This window comes from Ictalurus furcatus, chromosome 6 (genome assembly GCF_023375685.1).
Source record: "Ictalurus furcatus strain D&B chromosome 6, Billie_1.0, whole genome shotgun sequence".
Classification (NCBI taxonomy): domain Eukaryota; kingdom Metazoa; phylum Chordata; class Actinopteri; order Siluriformes; family Ictaluridae; genus Ictalurus; species Ictalurus furcatus.
Window position 1 is genome coordinate 6,009,310 of NC_071260.1, and position 19,114 is coordinate 6,028,423.

Below are 19,114 nucleotides of genomic sequence, written 5' to 3' on the forward strand. Positions count from 1 at the left end.
TAATGGAGCCTGTGACAGTTGCGTCAGGTGATTACACACACACCCCTAGATTTAGCATGCATTGGGACTAATATTTTTCATCCTGCTTTGGTGAAACTTCATCAGTTGTGTTACAGAATCAGTTGCAGGTATAATGAACACAATTGAGCTTATTTCTGTATTATTAAATGTGTTTTTGTAGGAGCAACTAAAAATTGATGGCACACATTGTCCAATTATAGTACAGATGACAGAACTGTAAGTTTAGTGATTTAACAAACTTTTATCGATTCTGAGGAACCGCGACATGACCCCAGTGGAGCATTGTAGATGTAGACACAAAAAAATGATCACTAATATGCCCCAATATTTTTTTTATTATGCCATCAATGAGACCTTGTGATATAATGAATTGCTCAACAGTAAGTTTCATTGTCGACCTATTGTCCTCCCATTTAATTCTGTATTACCACTAGATTCCACTGGCCTCACTGATCAGATCTTCAGGCCAGCCATCCTCATTGCAATGTAGAGCACCAGGGAGGATCAGGTATTTCCAGGGGGGCAGATGGAGTCAGAGTCAACAGCGTCTCATCAGGCAGCAGGAGTAACATGTAGTTCGACACAGATGGGGGGGGGGAGTGAGAACGTATTCTTGGTAATTAAAACTCCCCTTATGTTTAATATTTTTTAATGTTTTTGTTAGGGTAGCATTGTCCACTTAAAGATCTGTCCTGTTACGCAAAGCTGCATATGAATTTTTTTTTTTTTAGTATTTTAAGTATGAGACATACAGCTATGGTCAACCATTATTCTACAATATTGATTAATTGACCCACAGTTTTGCAGTATCATCACACATGTGAGCGTGTAATATGTGTCCATAAGAATAAGGATAAGAATGTGGCATGGCTGACTGGTGAAGAAATAAACTGGTGGAGGAATGAACTCCCTCCCCCACACACCTTCACTCGCCTCCATGAAAACACATAGCAGCTGCTAGTACCTATTTTGGTGATGATGGCATCAGTCTATTTGTAGTGAAGCACAGGGCGACGTGATCTGCCTGTTTTCAGACTTTTACAAGACTGCTGTGTTTTCTCACAGTCCCACATACGAGCTTGATCCTTTTAGACTACTTCAAGCAACCTGTCTGACTTTTGTACTGTAACCAACATGGAGGCACAGAAACGAGGAATTCCAACTTCAATTCCTGAGAATGAAGAGCTCATAGAGGTGCAGATGAATGGGGTCCGGGACAGGCAGAATGGTGGAGAAGCTGAAGTGCCTCTCTCCAAATCTCAGAGAAGACGTAGTGATGTGAAAGTCTATAAAGAGTTTTGCGACTTCTACGCACGCTTGTAAGTTTCACATTTCTTCCTTGTGCTCACTAATGTTTGTTTGCTGTTTTACATTTTGCTCTTTTCTTTTTTCTTTACAGATTTTTTTTACTTATAGGAATTCTCACAGGCTGAGATTCACATTTCTTTTACACACAGCAGAATATAGGTTCCAGAGATATGAATTGCCAGCAGAAACTGACAAATTAGTAAAGCTAGGTTTCACTAAAAGTCAGAATGTTTTCTTCCATAACACTGAAATATGATTATAAAGTGCACTTTTTTTTCTAATTGCCACTGGACAGTTTTATCCTCAATAATTGGACAATTCAAGATGTGAAAGTACTTCTTCAGTTTGCCAGACCTAATTTTCAAGATTACAAGTAAATGTATTTTTTTTTTTAAATCAGTTTCATTCATGTTCATGAATGATCCTGGGCAAAAGGAAAACACTCCTCCCCTTCCCATATTTCTCCCCTAGATCTCAAATGGTTTTGTCCTGAATGACCTTAACCTTAGGAGAATAAATGTAATATCTGTATGTCATCTAAAAGATGACAATATTAGATAATAGACAATATTAAATGTTACTTTCATATAATTAAATGGCTTAAAATAAGAATCAAAGCATGCTACAGATTCTGTTACTTGTGTTTAATTTGAAGATTCTTATATGTGAAGATACACCTTTGTATCTACACTCACTGGTGATCACCTCTTATATAGGTTACTCTTATGTGTAAACTTACTCACTGTAGCTGTCAGATGGGAGAATTAAAACAAAGCAGTATTCGAAACAAGAAGCAAGGATACAAGGCACTAGCTAAGACTGTGACATAAAGTGCGATAACACTTTGCAAAGATACTCAGACACAACAGGCTATAAACAGACAAACTAACTAGGAGCTAATACACAACAGGTGGACACAATCAGATAACAAACCAATGAGAAGAGACGGACGGATAGTGGACTAGAACAAAAAACAAAAAATACGAGTGGATGACACTTGTCGCCATGGATACTGTGACATGAAATATAATTCTTATGGGTTCATGACAACTGATGTAGCAAATAGATAATAGAGAAGTTAACTGTTTTTAGAGTACTTTGTTGCCAGATGAATTGCAAATGACAAGAAAACAGTGGTGTTGGCGTCCTCTTCACTAACTGTCCACACCCACTCTGTTGAAGCTCAGCCTTGTGAGGTGTCTTCTAAATAAAAGGCACAGGAATGAGCAGCTCAGTTACAGCTGAGGCAAGGGTCGTTTCTAGGATTGAACAAATAAAACAGAATCCTGAATGGAATTATTGCAAGTTGCTTTTATAGGTCTAGAAACATCACAGACTACATGCACTTTTAACCCCATAGTTTAACTACAGAATAAATGACCAATTCCATGACAAATTGACACTTTTTCCTGACTTGGAAAAAAGTTTTGATGGTCTTTCATTCATTTACATTATATTTTATTTACAGTTGTGCTCATAAATTTACATACCGGATGCATAATCTGCAAAATGTTAATAATTTGAAAAAAGAGGGATCATTAAAATTGCATTTAGTTTTTTATTTAGTTCTGCCCTGAATAAGTTATTTCACATAACAGATGTTTACATAAAGTCCACAAGACACAATAATAACTGAATTTACACAATTGAACCAGTTCAAAAGTTTACACACGCTTGATTCTTAATACTGTGTGTCGTTACCTGGATGATCGACCACTGTGTTTATGTTTTGTGATAGTTGTTCATGAGTCCCTTGTTTGTCCTGAGCAATTAAACTGCCCACTGTTCTTCAGAAAAATTCTCCAGGTCCTGAGGGACTCAAACACAACTGGTACAAAAGGTGTAAACATTCACTGATCCTCAAGAAGGTAACACAATACATTAAGAGCCGGGGTGAGGGTGTAAACTTTTGAACGGGATGATTGGTGTAATTTGTTATTATTTCGTCTTCTGGGAAACATGTAAATATCTTATGTAGATTCTGAAGGGCTTAGGTAGTCTTATGTAGATTCTGAACTGAAAAAACAAGATCTTTAAACAAAATAATAACAAATTACACCAATCATCCTGTTCAAATGTTTACAGCTTACCTTCTTGAGGAGGTAATACAGAAATGAAATGAAAAGAAAAGCAGTTGGGTGGCTGTGTCCCATCATCAATATCTCATACTATTTGTTTTTGTAAATAGGACATGTGTTTTAATTATTTTAAAAATGCAGCCCTGTATCAACCACGTTACATATCACATTGAATATTTCAAGAAAATACAAAGCAAGCTCCAAAACTATAAGGGTTTCACCAAAGTGTCTGTTTTTGTTTCCACAGTAACATGGCAAACGCCCTTGCTAATGCTATTTGTGAACTTTGCAAAGCTGGCTTCACTCCTGCTGAGAAAATCGTAAACAGTAATGGGGAGCTGTACCATGAGCAGTGCTTCGTGTGTGCACAGTGTTTCCAGCAATTTTCAGCGGGGTTATATTATGAGGTAGGTTTGCTCTTTTTCTCATCCTGCTTTGAGTAATGCTTTATTCCAAACTAAGAGAATGACAGAAGCAATAATGCTTACCTGGGCTTGATGATAAAATGGGCAACAAATCTCTCACTGGTACAAAACTAACAGGATTGTTCCTAAACTCTATACATCATTCTTCATAATGTACTAAATACTGTATGTAACCTGAAAAAGAATACATTGTTCAGATTGAACATTTATTGAACTATACATTTTTTAGAATGCTTGTCAGAAAGGTTCAGGTTAACCAGACATATAAATAAAAGACAAGTTGTAGGAGCATGAGGTTTTTACTTTCATGTGGGTGTGAGGGAGTGGTAAGATATGACGCTCAAATAAAGACCATGTTCATTAACATAAATGTGTTGCCATCCTTAGTAACTGCCTGTTCATCATGACAGTGGTTTAAATTAGGTCACTAGTTTATTTATATCATGGCAAATAGAACCAACTAAACTGATTAGAAAATATCTTGGGCAGGTAGAAATGAAATGAATAACTGCACTGAGGATTAAACACAGTCTAATGCACATTTATGGATTGACTTTTATCAGAGCAAGAATTCAGCCCATGCTGACAGTGCTGGCATTTCCACTTTTGAGTTTTTCCCATTTTTCCAGAGGCACAGTGGTAGGGTTCATATTTAATTGTAAAATAAATAAATAAAAGTCAGGTTTGTGTCACAACCACTTCAGGTTTATATTCAAATACAGGTACAGATATGCATATTTGGAGCACTAAACAGATACTAACAAAGTAGTAAAATAAAATAAGGATTATTTTAAGGAAAAGGGCTGAGTTGGTAACAGGGACATGCCTTTGTACTTGTAACTGGCTAATGCCAAGTGTACATTATATGGCCAAAAGTAGATGTGGACCTGACCATCATATACATATATGTTTCTTTCCTAAAGTTTTGCCACACTGTTGGGAGCACACAATTATACACTGTAGCATTACCATTTCCCTTCACTGGAACTAAGCGGCCCAAACCTGTTCCAGCATGACAATGCCCCTGTGCACAAAGCAAGCTCCATGAAGACATGGTGTGGTAAGCATCCAAGGTTAGTGTAAAAGAACTTGAGAGACCTGTACAATGAACTGGAACACAGAATGCACCCCAGACCTCCTCATCCAACATCAGTGCCTGACCTCACTAATGCTCTTGTAGCTGAATGAACAAAAATTCCCACAGCTGCGCTCCAAAATCTAGTGGTAAGCCTTCCCAGGAGTGTGTAGCTTATTATAACAGCAAAGGAGGAATAAATCTGGAATGGGATGTTCAACAAGCATATATAAGTGTGAGGGTCAGGTGTATAGTGTTATTATTATTATTATTATTATTATTATTATTATTATTATTATTAGCCGTGGGCGGCTGTCGCTCAGGTGGTAGAGCAGGTTGTATACTAATCGTAGGGTTAGCGGTTCGATTCCCGGCCCACATGACTCCACATACTGAAGTGTCCTTGGGCAAGACACTGAACCCCAAGTTGCTCCCGAAGGCAAGTTAGCGCTTTGCATGGCAGCTCTGCTACCATTGGTGTGTGTGTGGGAATGGGTGAATGAGACACAGTGTAAAGCGCTTTGGATAAAAGCGCTACATAAGTGCAGACAATTATTCTTATGGTGTATTAACTAATGTATATTTTACATTGAGTCACATTGTAGACAGAACTGAATAAACAGATCCAACTGTGCTTTAATGAAAACAGTAAGTGTAATTACTCTTAGAAATAATTACTATTAGCAATCTTTGCTTATAGAGCAGTTATCTTCAGTGCTAGGAAATAAGCTGAGCCAGTGTCAGTGTGCTTTAAACTGGGAAGTTAAATCAGTTGTCATATTCTGACAATAATTAGCTTAGTTATTGTTTCATTTATTACTTCCTTCTATGTGGTATTGATTTGGGTCTATGTCAGGTCTGTATATCATGTCTAACAGCTAGTCCACTTAACTAAAAGTGTGGCTTGTAACCAAAAAGAAAACTGCAGTTTGTCATTTTGTCTTTGCAGTTTGATGACCGAAAATACTGTGAGCACGATTTCCACATGCTATTCGCTCCTTGTTGTAAACAGTGTGGTGAGTTATTCAGATGAAGCTTCACAGTTCATTAAACCTCTTTGAAATTGTTGTTTTGGGACCTCAAATGTGTTTCATGTGTTCAGTTGTTTTCACTGATTGGTCTAGGCCAGCGCTTCCCAAACTAGAGGTCATGACTCATATGGGCTCACTTGAGGATTTATTTGACAAATTATTATTATATCGCTCTAATGATCAAAACAGATTTTGTGTTTTGAAATGTTACTGGGAGTCACATTCAATCAAGCCACATTTAAACAGAGTTTATTTTTCACTATCTTGACATGCAGCACTTGTGTAGAGAGAAACAGCATTGAACAAAAGAAACAGACAAATTTCCCCCTCCATCTGCCTCCGCTATAAACAAACTAGCATTCTGTCTCACATCACATAGCTATGTATTATTCTAGACTGTTATTGAGCTCTAACACTAACTGGTTTTGAACATTTTGAGAACTTCTAACAATTAAAAATTCTAACAAACCAACGGAAAGGTCTGTTTTGTGTACCAGTCTTCTAGCCTTTCTAGATACTTTGAATGTAATGTCAGAGTTTTTGATTTGAGCTCGACAGCCTGATTAACATCAGCATGCATACAATCAAGAAAAATTGAACAATTCAACTTGGAAAGCTGATGGAGAGTTCTATTTGGCTCTGATGTTCCAACTATAGTGCATGTGGCTTTTTGTTCCTCCAGATACAGATCCTTCCTGTATATAAGCACTGCCGCTGCTTCTGCAAGTATAAAGCAGATTCCTCTCCTCAGGTCATATCACACCACCCCAGAGTGGATTATTTTCCTATAACTGTCTTGTTTTTATTACTTATGTATTGTCTGAAGCTGGGTGTGAGAGCAGATAGGGATGCACCTTTTTACCTCCTGACTTAAAAAAAATATATAAATAGATTGTTTAACCAGTGCAAGCATTTTTTCTTTGGTTTATAGTCACTTATGGTACACATCTGTTCCTGACTGTAATGTTACAGTAGTCAAAATTTGTAGATCTGGTAAATCAAGCCTTCATCAAGGGGTCATTTGCTGAAAAAGTTTGGGAACCCCCGTCTACGCCGTATGTTTTTAAATGCAGTGTACAGTGTTTGTATTTGTATGATATGTCTGCAGGGGAGTTCATCACTGGTCGTGTCATTAAGGCCATGAACAACAGTTGGCACCCAGAGTGTTTTTGCTGTGATATCTGCCACACTGTGCTTGCTGATGTTGGTTTTGCAAAGAATGCAGGCAGGTAAATGCATCATGGTGAAAAAATGACAGAATGGCCATCTGCCAAGTGGGTATACTCATTTCTTCTAATTAAAAACTATTTGAAGTTGCACACTGAATTTGTAATCTAATAACATTTTACACATGTAATGCTTAGGGAAATGTATGGGATTAATTTTCCGTCAAAAGTATTGCGTCCATGGATCAAAAAATAATAGGTGTGAATCAAATATTTAAAAACGAGTAAAAATATATTGTACAAAACTGAAAAATAAAAGTTATCAGAATAGCAAACAACGTGGTCACAGATCGCAAAATAATAAGCATGAATCAAAAATTAAAAACGCATTTACAATTATATTGCACAAAACTGAAACATGAATTCAAAGTTTTCTCAATCGCACACATAATCATGTTTTACTTGGTTATATTACTGTGTTTTTGTGCTCTCTGACAGTTTCTATTCATGTTTTCTTTTTTTGAATGCTTATGTGTTTTTCCCTTCACGCTTCTTTGTACATTCTCTGCTTGGTTTTCCAAATGTTTGCAAACTTTGCATTTATTTTTTAATTTTATACTTTTATACTATATTTTAAAATTTGTTTTTAATTGTTTGATTCACGCTTATTATTTGATCCGTGACCACAATACTTTTGATGGAAAATTAATCCCGTAGAAATGGCCACTAGGCAGGCGGAATTTAAGATATTTCATTGCCACTATTAGTGTTAGCTACTATTAGCTCACAGTGTAACTACAAATAACAAATTGGCTGTTTTGGGTAAATTCATACAGCAATACAGGCAAGTCACACAAACAGCTCAGAGTCTCTTGATTGTCTGTCGCTGAAGCTACAACGAAGGCAAACAACCTTCTCATCACCAGAGTTAAAACTTTCATAAAGTTGGCTTGATGTTAGACATTCAATATTCGCAGATTTTTATTAAGGGAATGACGGTCTCTAAAGTTACATACGACATTGGTATGCATGGTTCTAACTTCAATAGCATTTGAAGGGAATGACTTACAGTCATAAAATCAACTGTAAAGTGTTCATGAAGTTGTCAGCTATGATGCACACTAGATTTTTGATATGTAATAAAATAAACTTTGAAATCATGTGTAAATATTTCCATATATTTCACTACCAAATAGGCTCATACACAAAATATACCATAATTTAAAGCTCAATAGCATTTGAAGGGAATGACTTACAGTCACACAACCAACTGCAAGGTGTACATCTAGGTGTCATCTATAATGCACACCTTTTATATTTTGTAAAATATATTTTTATTATATATTTATATATATTTTTATCAACAGTATGTGTGTGTGTGTGTGTATATATATATATATATATATATATATATATATATATATATATATATATATATATATATATATATATATATATATATATATGTACACACACAGTGTATCAAGTTATTTAATCAGAATGGAAGTTAGGGTTCAACCTTTTACAGACACCTGTGTCGTCCATGCCATCTCCGTGAGAGAGCTTGTGGCCTTGGCAAGTATATTTGCCAGAAGTGTCACACCATCATTGATGAACAGCCGCTCATCTTCAGGAATGACCCATACCACCCTGATCACTTTAACTGCAGCAACTGTGGGTGAGATTCAGCATTTTACTTTTCTCTGGTAGATAAAATCCTCTTCACTTCCCATTTCTGTGGGAACTTGCTTTGGCTTCAGAGTTTACTGAGCAACAAGTTTACGTTTTAGCTCATATCTCATGAACCAGTGAAAATTCTGTATAGTAAGGCCAAAACCTGGACGGTATGATTCTACAGACAGTCATTTCTATTCATAACTATTTAGACCACATCAGCACAAAGCTAATTATGTTTCTATACTCCATCATATTGAAACAGTACACAGAGACTGCTGGAAAGACTGAACAAACAGCAGAGTATTTACAGTCACTGCTATTATTATTATTATTATTATTATTATTATTATTAATAGTAGTAGTAGTAGTAGCAGTAGTAATAGAATGAATATTTACATAGAAAGCAATGTTACAACCTATGGTCCAAAAATAATTTTTAACTAATCTTCTTTTATACAGTTTTGAAACCTACATGTAAATTTAGATAAATACTATAACTCATATTGGTCCAGTTTGGCAGAATGAAGCAATTGGGGCCTTCTACTGAACATTTTAACACTTTTATTGTACCTAGTCATAAACTCTGAAGATAATTTTGGGGGATCATTTGTGTGTCTTGTGTATTCAGTAAGGAACTCACTGCTGATGCCAGGGAGCTAAAGAATGAGCTGTACTGCTTGCCGTGCCATGACAAGATGGGCGTCCCGATCTGTGGGGCGTGCAGAAGGCCGATAGAGGGCAGAGTGGTAAATGCACTGGGCAAGCAATGGCACGTTGAGGTAATCACACAGTGTTATCACTCATAATATATTATTATTCAGAAATCACAGGAGAAGTAAAAGATGTGTTTGTTTAGATAAATCATATTACGCTAATCATCATAATGGTGTAATTAACATAAAGATTTCTATTTTGAAATGAAATTTTGAAATGCAAATTTTGAACTACAAAATTCCGTACTACACTACATTTAGCTAATTTTTATGCATATAAGAAACATGAATATAATTCTCTACTGAAATGAACTGTCTTCTAATTGGCAGAGATTTTGAATTGCTGCCCAAAATGCATATTCTATCTCTCACTTTCGTGTGTGTGTGTGTGTGTGTGTGTGTGTGTTTTGTAGCATTTTGTATGTGCCAAGTGTGAGAAACCTTTCCTGGGCCATCAGCATTATGAACGTAAAGGCCTTGCTTATTGCGAGACTCACTTCAATCTGGTACGAGCAAAAGCATTTGCCTCAAAACAGATTTATGTTAAAAAAGAAAGAATTAAAATAAGTTTAAATAAAACATTGTTTTATTTAGCTCTTTGGAGATGTCTGTCACCACTGCAATCGTGTCATTGAGGGAGAAGGTAAAACATAATAAAACACTATGACATTGTGTTGTTTTATGCACTTGTATTAAATCATGACGACATCAGATACACATGCAATACTGTATTGGTCAACGCTGCATTTATAAATACATTTGTATAAACTGTATTTTTTAAAAGTAGCATTAAAAAATGCAGTTAATTGATTTAAAACTGCTGCGATTATTAGTAATTTGATTACAGTGGAGGTGACAATTTCCCAAATGCATACAATGTTTAGAGAAGGTTTGAAACCCTGACAGTTGAACTTGAACTTGTTATACTGTGTATACATATATATATATATATATATATATATATATATATATATATATATATATATATATATATATATATATATATATATATATATATAAAAAGTTATTGGAAATCAAAAGTTATTCAAGACAGGTTTAGGGTAACATGTCAAAATACATTCTCCAGGTACAGTACTGAAAAGAAGACTGGATGGATCCAGTATAGAAAATTGTATTGTTACGTCAACCAAATTCTGCACTGTGCACTGTGAACTCTTCTGTTTTTCTTTAAGTCATTTCAGCACTGAATAAAGCCTGGTGCATCAACTGCTTTGCCTGTTCCACCTGCAGTTCTAAGCTGACCCTGAAGTAAGTTTCTATTTTATTCATACTTAAAAAAACAGAGTTTTACTTATGACACCATCTCACACATGAACACCATATTTTACCTGAACCTTTCATGCAACTCTCATGGCAAATTATTGTTATAATCATCATCATCATCATCAATTAGAAACTACGATTCTGGCTTAGATTCCTCAGCTAGAATGTGAAAGTTTGAAAGCTTTAGGAGCACTACGTATTTCATCTTCATTGCTTTTGATGTTTGACTCTGTTTTCTAATCACACAGGGACAAGTTTGTGGAGCTCGATCTGAAGCCTGTATGCAAACAGTGCTATGAAAGAATGCCAACGCAGTTGAAGTACCGTCTAGCTAAGCGTGAACATGACTCCAAGGACAGAAGAAAGAAGATTGGTATCTGTCTGTAAAGTTCTCCATTTAACTGGTTAGTTTCTTTTTCTTTCACATCATATATTCTCATATTAAAGTGCACCTATTATGGTTTTGAAATGTGCCTAATTTTGTTTTAAAGGTCTCATACAATAGGTTTACATGCATCCAAGGTCAAAACGCACTTTCATTTTCTCATAATTCACATTGCAGCATAACCTTTTTTTCCCCCAGTATCACAAACAACTCTTTTCAGGGATCTATTCACTCTAAACTCCTACTTTCAGAGAGCCTGCTCTGCTCTGATTGGTCAGATGTCTCAGTCTGTTGTGATTGGTCTACCACTTACAGCATGTGTCGGAAAGGAAATGCCCACTATCACATCAGAGTTTCAGCTCCGTGATAATGTTGGTTTTTCCTTGCCAATTTGAGCCTGAGTTCGATAATGATGCATCGGAAGGTAAACCCAAGCCACCATCACATGCACAAAGAGAATAGGATATATGTCAGTGGTAAGTTTATATATAGTTTGGCAATAACATGAGTTAGCCAGTTAGCAGAGGCTAACAACTAACAGGCTAACAGCTGTGCACTGGCTGTACACGTATACAACACAAAACAACAGAACAATCGGTAGAAAATCTATGCATAGATATTTAATCATACATACAGGTTGTGATCCAGAGGTGCAAGATGGTCCAAATAAAGTGGGTATGGCCCCATCTTTAATGATTAATCATTTAGCAAATCCCACGTTGATTTCAGCGAGATTTGGGAAGCAGTCATCAGGGAAATGACTGGAACATAAACGAAGCTCGGCGTTGAACTTCTGTGGTATCATTTTAAAATGACTTTTAACCACTGATGCTTTACATCCTCATCCCTTGGGAGTCCATGCAAAATGATTTTGCTTTGGCAGCGCAAAAAACAACGGATACCCTACTGCCCTACTACACAGTAGGCGAAAATCAGTACGCCAGAGGGGTAGTATGTCCAAATTCTCAGTAGTCGAGAAATACACAGATGGTGTACTGCTTCCGGTGAGATTTTGCACTGTGCAACCGATGAACACAACACGAGTCAAAAATTCCCATAATGCAACGGTACTGGTGCAATACAGCTCAGAAAAAAAATGGCAGAAGACAGCGCATCAGCCCTTTTTATGCATTAAACCTTGGTTAAACAGGACTTATTTAACAATACCCGAATACATTTTTGAATAACTTGTTGAAGGTTTAAACAAGAAAACCGTTGTCACAGTGTTTGAAAATTTTTTTGTGATCTCAATCATGCCTTAACTTGCCAAGCGAATGGCAACGAATTTACCTCAGCCTGTTAACCCCGCCCACATTAAATTATTAATTCAGTTAACTTTCCTGATGTGCATTTTGCTGTTTGTGCAGTTGCTTTAATCTGGTGGTCCCTTTAAGATTTTTGTGTTTATGATGACATCGAAGGTCGATGGCAATGCCAACATGGAGGATGTAGTATGTCCGAGATTGTATTCACACTACACACACATACCGATTAGTATGTACTGTTTCAATGGCCGTGCAGTAGGTACTGCATCGAATGCAATACATACTGTCAGAGTATGCGATTTTGGAAGCAGCCAACGTTTTCTAGACATGAACTCTTTCAAGATGCAACCTCAACTGTAGTGTTTGAGGGCAGGTCAAAGTACACATTGTTCATGAGCAGCCAGTGAAGCCAGAGGCAAGCTTTCTGTTACAAACCTACGTAAGTTTGTACAGGAAGTAAGTTTGGAATTACTGACGACTCGTTTCAGCTGTTCAGAATCAGTTCTTTCTTTTGGGAGTCAATAACTCCATTTGTCGTGCACTTTGATTTTTTAAATTGTGCAAAAAACTTTGATTTTTTACATTCACAAACAGCTATATAACACACTACATGAAAGGTAATATCTGAAAAAAAAAAAAACATAATGGGTGCACTTTAAGACTAATTTTAAAAAGCGAATGATTTTCCATTTGCATGCCAACAAAAATATTTTCTTTTTTAGGCAGTGTGTGATCCTCATATGGAAGTGCATCAAGGATGGATATTGTTGCTGGATATCTCAAGACCTTCATATTTTCCCCTCAGTCTATTTTGTGGACATGTACTTGTTGAAATATATATGAAATTTTCAGTTGTAGGATAAGTGTGAGAGTTTTTTTTAGTGGTTTGCTACAGCCTTAGACATGTATGTGTCTTTACCTCATGCACCATAAGGATACATATCAATGCAGTTTTATGTTATTAATGAGGATTTTTGAGTTCACAACCAAAGATGCTCATCACTGTGACATTTATTGAATATATGCATACAGTCGATATAAAATGTGTACACACCCTGTGTAAAAATGACAGGTTTCTGTGATCGAAAAAAATTAAACTAAGAAAAATCATGTCAGATATTTTGTGATATAACAATTAACAACATTCAAGTGAACAACAAATAGAAAAGATTTAGGGGGGGAAAGGAGAAAGAAAAAAAAACAGACAGTAACCTGGTTGCACAAGTTTACACATTTTAACAGGGGTGTGTAGACTTTTTATATCCACTATGACAGGTTCCTAAATTTTGGTCCCCCCAGGGGTCCAGTGAAGCATAGCTGGTGGCCACAGTTTTTTACATTTAGTTAAAGTGGTTGAAATCACAAACCACAATTTAAAAGTTATTTTATTTATAATTGAGATTGTATCATTTTTAACCATTTTGACTGGTTATTTTTAAATAAATGGATTTTATCCAAACCTCAGTTGCTCAAAAGCAAGTATGTCTACAAATATTGTGGACCTGGACCTAATGTGTTGTGTCAATGAAAATTTCAGGAATAAATAGGAAGAATATTATTCTACACATTACATTTGGCGGAGTTGGATTATGTTAATAAAATACTACTGGGGGCGGGGGGGGGGGGGGGGGGGGCGCTGTAGAATTTATTTTATAAGGACATCCCTGGGTACAAAGAGAGCTTCTGCCTTATGACACTATTGACCACATGCTGAGTGAACACATACATTTTAAAATGAAAAACACATTGTGTTGCAACCATCTTGTTTTAACTCTGCTCTTGCCCTGACCCCTGATACCTATTGTATCATCAGCCATTTAGAATATTTACTGGTTTCACCTTACAGCCACAGGTGCACTTTGTTTGCACAGCTGAAGTATCTCTGGAGGGTTTTTGTAAATACTGAAGTTTTTACCACCGCTACACTGCAGTTACCCCCTGGATTCTTTTTCAGACTGTAAACTTAATATCATGACCAGCATCATGCAATTACCATCTCAGTGCCTAAGCATTTATGTATTCATCTTCAGTAACTGCTTCATCCTGGTCAGGATTGCAGTAGATGCGGCATCTATCGTGAGTGACGCCAGTCCATCACAGTGCGCCATGCACACACACATTCACACCTAAGAGCAATTTAGCATAACCAATCCACATATCAGCATGTTTTTGGGAGGAAACCCACAGAGACATGGGGAGAACATATGAATCTTATGTAACTGTAGCCCAAGCTCAGGATCAAACCTGGAGCAACACTACCCACTGCACTCCCACAATGCCACAATGTGCAATTTTCCAATTGACTGGACTTTTCCATCTCCAGTTCTTCTTGATGAAAGAAATGGCTCATCTCAGTAATGTTGAAAAAATACTTTGTGCTGATAGTAAGCTACTTTTCAACTGCAGTTTAAATTCAAGTTATGGAAAATACTAAAAATAAAATAAAATAAAACGTGCTCACCCCTCCTAACGATTTGGAATGAACTTCTACACACTAATCTACAAGACTCTTCACATTTTCTACTAAATCCTTGAACACTTGAAAGAACATTTGCTGCACAACAACCTTTTACTCTTTCAATGAACATCAGAAGTCTATGCATATTCTTAATGCAGAGGGACTAACAGAACTCATATGAACTCTAAACTGCTTTAGCTTTTATTCTAACTTTCAGTCTCATATAAGAGGCGTCAATATGGGCACTACAATGAGACTTTCATATTCAAACCTCTATGTTTGAGAAATATTCTGGACAAGGTTATTTGACGTACTGAAGTTAATTGAAACATGGGTGGTTTTTTCCCTTTTGGAACAACATCAAGGTATTATTTAAGGTACATTATAGAAGCTCAAGGAGCACTCTTGAAAAGCTAATTTATTTCTTGAATTAGCTTTTGAATAATAATTTACACTATATGTACCTTTCCAGGTAAAACATACACAGTTAAGGTACCAAATATGCCATTTGTGTAAGTGGCACTAAATCGCACATGTATGAGTATTCCTTTATTTGTAATGTTTAATGTCATTGTTCTGTTAGATTTAGTATTTGTTAGTTGGAAATGTGTTGCATCTTTGCTTCATGTTGTGTTGGACCAGCATGTTAGTTTGTGTTTATTTGTGTTTGTTAAGGAAGCCATGCCCCTGTCACTTCTCTGCAGAACTATGGCTAGCTGCCAGGAACACTGATGCAAATTGGGCAGTACAGGATGAGTCATCAAAAACGAAACAAGGAACAAGCATTTCCCCAGAAATTACAAACTGCAAAGTTAAAATGAAACCTATTTGAAAATATGCTGTAGCGTGTGTGTCTACAGAACTCATATAGAGCGCTCCAAAACACCAACTGTGACTCCATGGGGACTTTATGTTAGAGTTTACGATACTTTTAATATTTCTTTCTGTTGATTAGTTTTTTTTTACATTCCATTTATTTCCAAATTAATCTGCACCACTAAATATATGGACGTAATTCTTTTATGAGTTGACGTATGCTATCTTTCCCCTCGGTTCATGTGCGCAGTACGCAGCTGAACTTGAACACACCTAAATTGTTATGACAGGTTTTCGATTCAGCCAATCAGAGAGCGTTTGACGCGAATTCACATCTCGCGATAACTACCCCCTGTGACGCGCCTTGCGTTAACAGCTTGAAGTAAATGTAGAAGTTAATGTTAATATCTGGAATAAGTTGAGGTTAGCAGAAGCTTGTAATACGGTGGCGGTTCTTTCGCAGCCATGAGACGAAGTAAGGCGGACGTTGAACGCTACATTTCTTCAGTGGAAAGCCTCTCTCCTTCTCAAAACCAGGTACGCCATTACCCGGTTGAAAATGCGCGAACTAGCCGAGTTAGCTAGGAGGCTAAGTGTTTAGCTTGAGTAGGCCGCTGTGTGGCTTAAATGAGACCAGCTGCTGAACAACTGACACACACACACAGACACACAGAGGGTAGCGGGTTAGCCGGTTAGCCGACATCTGTGTGAGACGAGTAACCGGTACAGTGTTCGAGGGAGAGGGAGAGGGAAAAAGGGGGAGGCAGCAGTCTGCCTTGTTGACACTTGGCTGCGAAAAACGCGGTAACTGTATGTGTTTGGTGCACGTGTTTAAAGACTGTATAAAACCCACCGCTTTTCTTCACTTCGTCCTGATTATTGAATAACACTCATTACACGACTTGAGGAGTCATTAATCAAGTGGCTAACTGAGTAACTGACAGGAGAAAGGGGGAAAGGGGTAACTGACATGGGGGGGATTGATAGGAGAAAGGGGTAACTGACAGAAGTTATGACTGAATGTGGAACCGTACTAAACATCAGACTTTAGTTCTCATTTCCATTAAGGTGGAGAATATCAGTTGAACTGCTATAAACAATAAATCAGATATTAATGATCACAGCCGCTCACTCGCACTGAACCAGGAGTTTATAATAAAACAGTGTGTCTGGAGCACAGATCGGGTTGCAGTGGGATTAGTGTGTGGAGTACAGATGGGGTTGCGGTGGGATTAGAGTGTGGAGTACAGATGGGGTTGCGGTGGGATTAGAGTGTGGAGTACAGATGGGGTTGCGGTGGGATTAGTGTGTGGAGTACAGATGGGGTTGCGGTGGGATTAGTGTGTGGAGTACAGATGGGGTTGCGGTGGGATTAGTGTGTGGAGTACAGATGGGGTTGCGGTAGGATTAGAGTGTGGAGTACAGATGGAGTTGCGGTGGGATTAGTGTGTGGAGTACAGATGGGGTTGCGGTGGGATTAGTGTGTGGAGTACAGATGGGGTTGCGGTGGGATTAGTGTGTGGAGTACAGATGGGGTTGCGGTAGGATTAGAGTGTGGAGTACAGATGGGGTTGCGGTGGGATTAGAGTGTGGAGTACAGATGGGGTTGCGGTGGGATTAGTGTGTGGAGTACAGATGGGGTTGCGGTGGGATTAGTGTGTGGAGTACAGATGGGGTTGCGGTGGGATTAGAGTGTGGAGTACAGATGGGGTTGCGGTGGGATTAGAGTGTGGAGTACAGATGGGGTTGCGGTGGGATTAGTGTGTGGAGTACAGATGGGGTTGTGGTGGGATTAGAGTGTGGAGTACAGATGGGGTTGCGGTGGGATTAGTGTGTGGAGTACAGATGGGGTTGCGGTAGGATTAGAGTGTGGAGTACAGATGGGGTTGCGGTGGGATTAGAGTGTGGAGTACAGATGGGGTTGCGGTGGGATTAGAGTGTGGAGTACAGATGGGGTTGCGGTGGGATTAGAGTGTGGAGTACAGATGGGGTTGCGGTGGGATTAGTGTGTGGAGTACAGATGGGGTTGCGGTGGGATTAGTGTGTGGAGTACAGATGGGGTTGCGGTGGGATTAGTGTGTGGAGTACAGATGGGGTTGCGGTGGGATTAGTGTGTGGAGTACAGATGGGGTTGCGGTGGGATTAGTGTGTGGAGTACAGATGGGGTTGCGGTGGGATTAGTGTGTGGAGTACAGATGGGGTTGCGGTGGGATTAGAGTGTGGAGTACAGATGGGGTTGCGGTGGGATTAGTCTGTGTAGGAATTCATGTTTGTTTGAAGTTGGTCTGAAGATTGGATTTCACCTGAGCAGATTTCAAAAATGAACATCTTAATAAGGAGTATCACAAAAAACCTTGAAAATGTTCCCAGCATGTAGATGCAATGTTCCCTTTCTTTTCTGTAGAGCTCCAGAGATTAGAGCACATGCAGTGATGGACAGTCCACACCACCAGAACTGTGTTTTTAGCCTCTCAATAATAAATATCACTCATATGGACATGGCCTGTACATATTCAGTGTACAGTGGTGCTTGAAAGTTTGAGTTCTTTAGAATTTTCTATATGTCTACATAAATGTGACCTAAAACATCATCAGATTTTCACACTAAAGTCCTAAAAGTAGATAAAGAGTTATATGTATTATTCAGATGAGACAAATATTACACTTGGTCATTTATTTATTGAGGAAAATGATCCAAAATTACATATGTGAGTGGAAAAAGTATGTGAACCTTTGCTTTTAGTATCTGGTGTGAGCTCCTTGTGCAGCAATAACTGCTGTTAACATTTGGGGTAACTGTTAATCAGTCCTGCACATCGGCTTGGAGGAATTTTAGCCCGTTCCTCAGTACAGAACAGCTTCAACTCTGGGATGTTGGTGGGTTTCCTCACATGATCTGCTTGCTTCAGGTCCTTCAACAACATTTCTATTGGATTAAGGTCAGGACTTTGACTTGGCCATTCCAAAACATTAACTTTATTCTTCTTTAACTGTTCTTTAGTAGAACGACTTGTGTGCTTAGGGTCGTTGTCTTGCTGCATGACCTACTTTCTGTTGAGATTCAGTTCATGGACAGATGTCCTGACATTATCCTTTAGAATTCGCTGGTATAATTCAGAATTCATTGTTCCATCAATGATGTCATCATCCTGGCCCAGATGCAGCAAAACAGGCTCAACCCATGATACTACCACCACCATGTTCCAAAGATGGGATAAGGTTCTTATGCTGGAATGCAGTGTTTTCCTTTCTCCAAACATAAAGCTCATCATTTAAACCAAAAAGTTCTATTTTTGTCTCATCCATCCACAAAAACATTTTTCCAACAGATTTCTGGCTTGTCCTCGTGTTTGTTAGCAAACTCCAGATGGGCCACAATGTTATTTTTGGGGAGCAGTGGCTTTCTCCTTAC

At 37.9% G+C, this 19,114-nt stretch overlaps 2 protein-coding genes across 2 annotated transcripts in view; both read left to right on the forward strand.

Annotated features, from left to right (window-relative positions):
* The first annotated feature begins 47 nt into the window (after positions 1-47).
* On the forward strand, positions 48-13,283 carry lims2 (LIM and senescent cell antigen-like domains 2). The gene is made up of 11 exons (XM_053626320.1): positions 48-1,340; positions 3,655-3,814; positions 5,857-5,923; positions 7,047-7,167; positions 8,633-8,782; positions 9,410-9,560; positions 9,908-10,000; positions 10,089-10,137; positions 10,688-10,763; positions 11,027-11,182; positions 13,151-13,283. The coding sequence occupies exons 1-10, from the start codon at positions 1,156-1,158 to the stop codon at positions 11,163-11,165; spliced, it is 1,191 nt and encodes a 396-aa protein (XP_053482295.1). The 5' UTR covers positions 48-1,155; the 3' UTR covers positions 11,166-11,182; positions 13,151-13,283.
* Positions 13,284-15,737: 2,454 nt separating this feature from the next.
* Positions 15,738-19,114, forward strand: part of ranbp2 (RAN binding protein 2) — a 37,690-nt gene continuing 34,313 nt past the window's right edge. The window contains exon 1 of the mRNA XM_053626318.1: positions 15,738-16,239. Coding sequence (XP_053482293.1) covers positions 16,168-16,239 — 72 coding nt within the window. The 5' untranslated portion in view covers positions 15,738-16,167. The remainder of the gene's footprint in view (positions 16,240-19,114) is intronic.